Source organism: Notothenia coriiceps, unplaced genomic scaffold (genome assembly GCF_000735185.1).
Source record: "Notothenia coriiceps isolate Sejong01 unplaced genomic scaffold, NC01 NC01_scaffold00014293, whole genome shotgun sequence".
NCBI classification, from domain to species: Eukaryota; Metazoa; Chordata; class Actinopteri; order Perciformes; family Nototheniidae; genus Notothenia; species Notothenia coriiceps.
This window is the reverse complement of record NW_011346994.1, coordinates 119446-126198: the sequence shown is the minus strand read 5'-3', so window position 1 is coordinate 126198 and position 6753 is coordinate 119446. Positions and strand designations below refer to the sequence as shown.

Sequence of the window (6753 nt, the reverse complement as noted above, 5' to 3'; positions counted from 1 at the left end):
AATATGACAATACTATACTATATGTGGGGAGTTATGCTAATTCATAAAGCGGTAGCGTGGAGCAGAAATGTGCCACTTTATGTATAATTCCGATTATTTGTTGATGTTTATTACACCATTGTTCATGTATTCATTCCTTGATGAATAAATCACGTTTCGTCCTCCATACATGGCTGCAGCAGGTCAACCTGCCTGCTCCTCTTTCCTAACTTCGCCACACTGTCTGACTTCCTGTCACTGAGCTCTGGGCCACGCAGCAGAATGGCTGCGTTCCTGCGAGCTCGTAAATATGTTCGTTGTGTTATCCGTTTCTCCGACCGTGACCTGTAAACGCTACTGTTGAAAACGTGTGACGGGAAACGAGGATAACTACTATATAAGCCGCCATGGTGGGTCACCATGCTTTAAACTGTTGTTGTTATTATTCAGGAAGAAATGTGTTAGCCAGCTAGCCAGCTAACGTAGCTAACGTCACCTTGCTGGAGAAGTTGCTGCGACGTGTCTCTAATGGGGTTCACTTGTTACTAAACATTTTTATTGACCAGATTTGAACTTAAAGTACTTCATAAATCAACGATAAACGTGCATGAGATTGCATTGAGACACTTGGATTAATTTCGTGTATCGTCTGCTTAGGTAACGTTAGCATTAACCAACATGGGGGTGTGTGCTGTTGTTTTTAATGAGATTATGTGTTTACCTTCAGTTGCCTTCAAGTTCTTTGCACAAGTTTCTGACTGCAGATGCAGTTTTTTTCACATGCTGATTATTATGCATGCTTTCTTGTCTTTGCATTATTTCCCTCAACTAACACTGCATGTGTTTTTGATATAAATGACAACGTTTGTAAAAGTACGACTGTGCAGAAAAAGTGACTAACATTACAACAAAAAATGCAAAAGGTAACAATAAACAATGTTTGATCAAGAAATAAACATCAAATGTGTCTTTATAAAGATTAAAATCAAATTGAGCAACAGTAGCAAAAATATCCTGTTCGTAGTATATGTTGTTCCTTTATAAACTGGGTATAACCAGAAGGTCTACTTTTAATTAAAAAGTTAGTTAAATGTAACGATTAAGCATGTACAATGCCAAAGCAAGGATTGAAAAACAAGCACTGATTCGTAAACACTTGTTTGGTTGACAAACGTTGTATTTTGCCCATGCCTTTAATTTGTAGAGGCCTGGTAAACATCAGAGGGCGAGGCAAAACAGCTGGGTGGACTAAAGTCATCTGGGAAAAAAGTTATTTGCAACCACCGGAGCCTGGTAGCTCCTGGGATGAACTTTAAATAATATTTCCCTTTTTTTCTTGTGCAGGCTGAAGAAAATACTGATATAAGCAGCATGATCGAGGACGAGGATTCAGATGATCCAAATATTCAGGTGAGAAATCTTCTATAGGCTTAACTGAAAAGTAGAAACGCTGTATTGGCACATAAACACATATCTTCTAAACTTGGGATTGTACTTGTCACACTGTTCCTAAAACTAGTAGCTCCTTGGTTTTCTTCAGTTTGGATTTGCATGGGCTATGCGACAGTTGTATGTGTAAGCCAAAATGTATGAGCAAAGTAATGTAATTATTATTTAAGTACAACAAGAAACCATTATTTTTTTGTCACCAACTTTATTGTGTTCTAGTTGCCCTAGTTGAAAAAGATAGGGATTCCCTTGCCCACGACAATAGTCCTATGCATATGGGGCTTGGAATCATCATTAGTTGAAAGCATTTCCTGGTTGACAGGTAATATTTGTGTATCATTTCATACTGGCAATTGTGGCTATGTGATGTTAGAGAGATGTTATTCCATAATCTTTTACAATAAATAGCCTTTGTGTAGTAAAATAAACCTTTATTTTGAAATAAAAATAAAGAATCCAAAAGGTGATTTGTGATTTTTTTTCTCTCAATTAAGTGAAGAGAGAAAATCTAACTTTTTAATTACAGCAGCCATGTAAAAGCTAAATGTACACTTTTTCACATGGTTTCTGAATCTTTTTTTTATTATATGAAGTTGAATAGTAAGTTTGAGTACAAGGTACAATGTTTCTAATGTGTTTTATGCTCTTAACGTCTTTCACTTTTGTAAAGCACTTTGAATTGCCTAGTGTTGAAAAGTGCTTTATAAATCAACTTGTCTTGCCTTGTCTAGCCTTAATACCACTTAATACCTTTGTTATTGAATTGCAGACGGAGCTGACTGCTTTCAGAGCTCAATGGATGTCTGAACTCAAAACGAGCTCTGGAGCAGGTGGATGGAGTGGCCGACAGCTGCGAGCGCAAGGTCTGAAGAGGACACAAGATATCGCCCGTGAGGAGAAAGTAAGTGTTATTGGGATTTCTCCAGGTCATGTACTTGGATGTCTTACAAAGTGCTTTCACTGGAAGGTGCTCTGCTGCTGAATGACTGACGTTTCCCCCCTCAGGCCACAGAGCTGTTCCTGAGAGCTGTTCAGGAAGAGCAGAAAGGAGCCGTCTATGTGGGTACGTATAAGGGATGTGTGGTGATCAGAATGACCCTTGAAAGGGTGAAATGTAAGGTGTATCACCATAAGAAACAATTATTCAGGAACTAAAATGGCACAAAGAATTCACAAACTAACTGAAACTTGTGGAAAGTGCTAGGCAGATCTTATTTAGATAATACATGCAGTTATAACCGTCAAATATCAACTTAAAAGAAACAAGGGAAGGCTTTGAACAGTTCATATGTAATAACTACTACCTTTAACAGTTTGAGTTTGTTTAATCCACACAAATAGTTTTATATTTTATTTATGACATTTTTTAAATTGATGTCTTTACATTTTGATGTTGTTGTAACTTTCGATGTCTTTCTTTACTTGCAGCTATCAAGTTCTACCGCATGGCTATGCAGCTGGTGCCTGACATTGAGTTCAGAATCAACTACAGCCGCCCCCCCGATGCAGACCAGGCTGGAGGGAAATAGTAAGCAGCTTTTTATTTTTGGAAATTACTAAATCTAAATCTGCAATGTTTAAACATCCTGTAATTTTGTATTATTAGCTCAAACTTTTAAACCTAAGTATGGGAATCAACCTCGAATACATTTCATTATCAAAGAGCTGTTGTGCTACACTAAAAGTGCTTGTTGCATTGTTTTTCAATTATGCAAACTGTACTTTTCTTTTAATTGCAGCAGGGAGGACAGTGTTGATGGTGAGATCGAGGATCTACTCTCATATTTTGAGCAGGATCTTAATCTGGACTGTTCCCTTCCAAAGATCTGCACTCCTCAGCTGGATTTCACCCAGATGCACATCTCAGGTACCAAACTGATTTTCATTTAGATTGTAGACATGTCTAAAACCAATTATAGACTTATAGATTTTAACACATTTGTCTCGTGATTTATTTGACTGCAGAATTGCCCCGGGAAATCCTAATGTACATTTTCCGTTGGGTTGTGTCGAGCGAACTGGACATGCGAGCCCTGCAGCAGCTCTCCTTGGTTTGCCGGGGGTTTTACATTTGTGCAAGGTGAGCCCCTCTGTTATTACAGATATGATGTGTGACAATTTGCCTCTCAACATTCCTGATGTTGGAACGGGCAACTGGGGACTTTACATTTTGAATGCACAAGAGATGTAGTTATGAAAAGACAGTTATATATGCAGGGTTTTAGGTTTACTCTTATTATTTGGATTTTTTTTCTTTCTCCAGGGACCCTGAGATTTGGCACTCCGCGTGTTCAAGAGTGTGGGGAAGGAACTGCACTAAAATTGCACCTTTCAAATCCTGGAGGGAGATGTTTCTGCAAAGGCCTCGTGTGCGTTTCGATGGTAATCAAATGCACTTATTTTGGATTCTGAGTCTTAGTTTACAGTATGACACCGTTACTGATAAGTTATATTTCTCAACCCATGTCAGCCCTATAAAATAACAGTTTAAATAATAACATATATAAATAAATAAATAAAACAACAGTTGTTTTGTGACAATATTTTGAACAATTTTGAGACATGCATGCTCCTAACAATACGTAGTGTGAAATTGCTGATCAGTTTTTTGGCTTTGTAGTAAACAGCGCAACTAAGAAACTGGTCTTGGCTTTTTATTATTCTCCACAACAATGACTCTTCTATTATCACTACATTTAACATCATGCAAAATGACTGTCTGGCAGTGGCTCAGTCAGCAGGGGTTTGGACTGGGAGCCGTAGGGTCGCAGGTTCAAGTCCCCGAACAGACCTAAATATGGAGTCTGGACTACTACTTGGGGATGTGTGCCGTGTTGCCCTTGAGCAATGCACCGGACACCATCGCCATTGTTCCCTGTACAATAGCTGCCCATAGCTCTTATTACTAAGATGGGTTAAAAGCAGAGACCAAATGGTGCTATGTGTGACAAATATAGAGGGTTCATCCTCCAATTCTATATATTTTTCTATTTACTTGATGTTAAGCTTTCCATGCATTTTACTTTCACAGGTGTTTACATCAGCAAGACATCATACATACGTCAAGGAGAGGCATCACTGGATGGATTTTACAGGGCTTGGCATCACATTGAGTACTACAGGTAAATTGTTGACTTCAAACATTATCTTTGATTGTGCGTTGTATAAGTATACAGGCTAAAAGCTGAAATTGTTATATCAGGTACCTGCGCTTCTTCTCTGATGGCCACGTAGTCATGGTGACCTCCCCTGACGACCCTCTGAGCGTTGTTCCTCGTCTGCGCACTAAGAACGTCAGGTACACCTTTCCCTTTTTCTGCTAACTCAGCTAGAACTATTTCAATAAATAGTCATTTAACAGACTGAGTGGCAGTACTTTTCACAATTGTTACGTTTTGTTTGATTTGACAGAATGGAGTCTGTTCTGCACGGTCATTACCGTCTGTCACAGGAGACGGACAATCAAACCAAAGTCTTTGCTGTTGTCTGCAAGAAGAAGGAGGAGGTGAGAATAACCTGGGGAGGTTTTTGGGGTAACATAAGGATGTTTTTATGAAGGAAAAAGACAGTGTTCCCCGTACATCCTTTAAAGCTCTGATCAGATAAAGAAACTGAGATTCAAATATGAGCTGTTGCACCACTCATTCCTTCATTAGTAGAGTCAAAGTAATACATTACTGAGACACATGAATGTAAATTGACCATTTCCAAAAAGAAATGAAAACAGTTAACCTCTCAGTTCATGGCTCAGCTTGTAAACTGTGTTATTTGTTTTTACAGAAAGCAACCGAGTTTCAGAAGAATCGGTTCTGCAGGCGGAACCAGTCTCCGGAGGTTGAACACAACTTCCACGTTGGACTGCATCTCTCCTCTGGGGGGCGTCAGAGTCTCAGTAAGCTGTCGTGGATCCATCACTCCTGCCACATCACTTACAAGTAAGAGATACAAGTTGTAACAGTAGTTAAGATGTGTTTTATCCTCCGTTTGCTTTAAAATTTGACATTATTTCTTTTTTTCTAGGCTGAGTGGGGAAACGATTATCACTGCGTTCGACCTGGACAGCATGTACCAGCCCTTCATCTTTGCACGTGTGAAGAGCTACACTGCATTCTCCATTCAGCCTCTTTAAGCAGCCTGGAGACCTGCATACAATCCCAGCAAGACAACAGCAAAAGTTCCTCTACCATTATCACAGAATGCATTCTCCTCAGCTTGGTTAATTTGTGCTGCAGCTTGAATATGATGTTATATAATCGAACATTCATGTTACTTATGAGATCACTTTTTGTTGATGGTTTACAAAATAGAATACTACTTATTTTCTGATTTCAGAAACTATAATAATGTGCTGAGAGCTAAAATAATTAGCAACCTTTCCCACCTGTTCCAAGCATTGAATGTTTACACTGTGTTTCATGGTTCATCTTCTCCCTCAAATAAAAAGTGGTGAAAATGTAAAGAATTACGTGTATTGTCAAGTACTACATTGAAGGAAATTGGGTAAATCTTAAAAAGACTGAAATATCAGACACTCGGTAGTGGTGCAAAACCAGGCCTTTATGTATCCAATATAGCTATAGGAATAGAGGAACAATGTTACATCATAGGAAAAAAAATGGAGATCCTATTACACAACCTCAGTGAAAAGGCATTGCAAATGTGATTTCAGACTTCTACAGTTCATCATTTGTCTTGCTGAGGAGAGGCATTATCCACGTATTCCATTCTCTGACAACCAAACACAGATTGATTCAAAAAGGATTTGCAGAGGGAATAAAATAATGAATGTGAAAGTTGTATTGGATTATGCTAAATGATTTGTGGCTGGTTGGCCTGACCTTAGTTGATTTTTCAACAAAGGAACTCTCCAGTAATAACTCAATAAAAATGGCAAGACAATTTATTTCTGTTTAGCTCAACTTCAATACAATGCAGCATTGTATTACTACTCTGGACAATTAGGACATATGTACAATGTTTTGGGATTTAAGTCAATCTTCTATTTTATATAAAAATCTTATCACAACGCAGCTTACTGAGAGCCTGGGTCGGTCCAAATGTAACAAAAATATGCCTACCAGCACGACTAAAACATACCACTCTACATCTCGTCTGGTTAAGCTGTTTAAGAGTAAAATAGGACAAAGTGGTTTTACAGTACATGGGTTTATGTACCAGACTATTTGTTGGTCGGGTGCAGTTACTCCCTGGAGTCTCGACTGGTTGCCTTTTTTTAGCTTGGCTTTTGAATTTTTATGTTAATTCACACTTAAAGGCTGATGTCGAGAATTTGTCCAATACATCATTAACAAAGAAAAGAGTAAA

The 6753-nt window shown here is 38.5% G+C and overlaps 1 protein-coding gene across 1 annotated transcript; it reads left to right on the top strand.

Annotated features, from left to right (window-relative positions):
- The first annotated feature begins 229 nt into the window (after positions 1–229).
- fbxo9 (F-box protein 9) lies at positions 230–5890 on the top strand. The gene is made up of 13 exons (XM_010774623.1): positions 230–389; positions 1324–1389; positions 2198–2329; positions 2434–2491; positions 2857–2956; positions 3168–3295; positions 3394–3508; positions 3692–3810; positions 4460–4550; positions 4631–4726; positions 4840–4933; positions 5209–5363; positions 5449–5890. Exons 1-13 carry the CDS (start codon positions 387–389, stop codon positions 5555–5557), a joined length of 1266 nt encoding a protein of 421 aa, XP_010772925.1. The 5' UTR covers positions 230–386; the 3' UTR covers positions 5558–5890.
- The last annotated feature ends 863 nt before the right edge of the window (positions 5891–6753 follow it).

Coding starts and splice junctions, on each gene's coding strand:
- fbxo9 (XM_010774623.1), top strand. Junction 2,492..2,856: donor GAAAGGAGCCGTCTATGTGG/GTACGTATAAGG, acceptor CTTTACTTGCAG/CTATCAAGTTCTACCGCATG. Junction 3,811..4,459: donor GCCTCGTGTGCGTTTCGATG/GTAATCAAATGC, acceptor TTACTTTCACAG/GTGTTTACATCAGCAAGACA.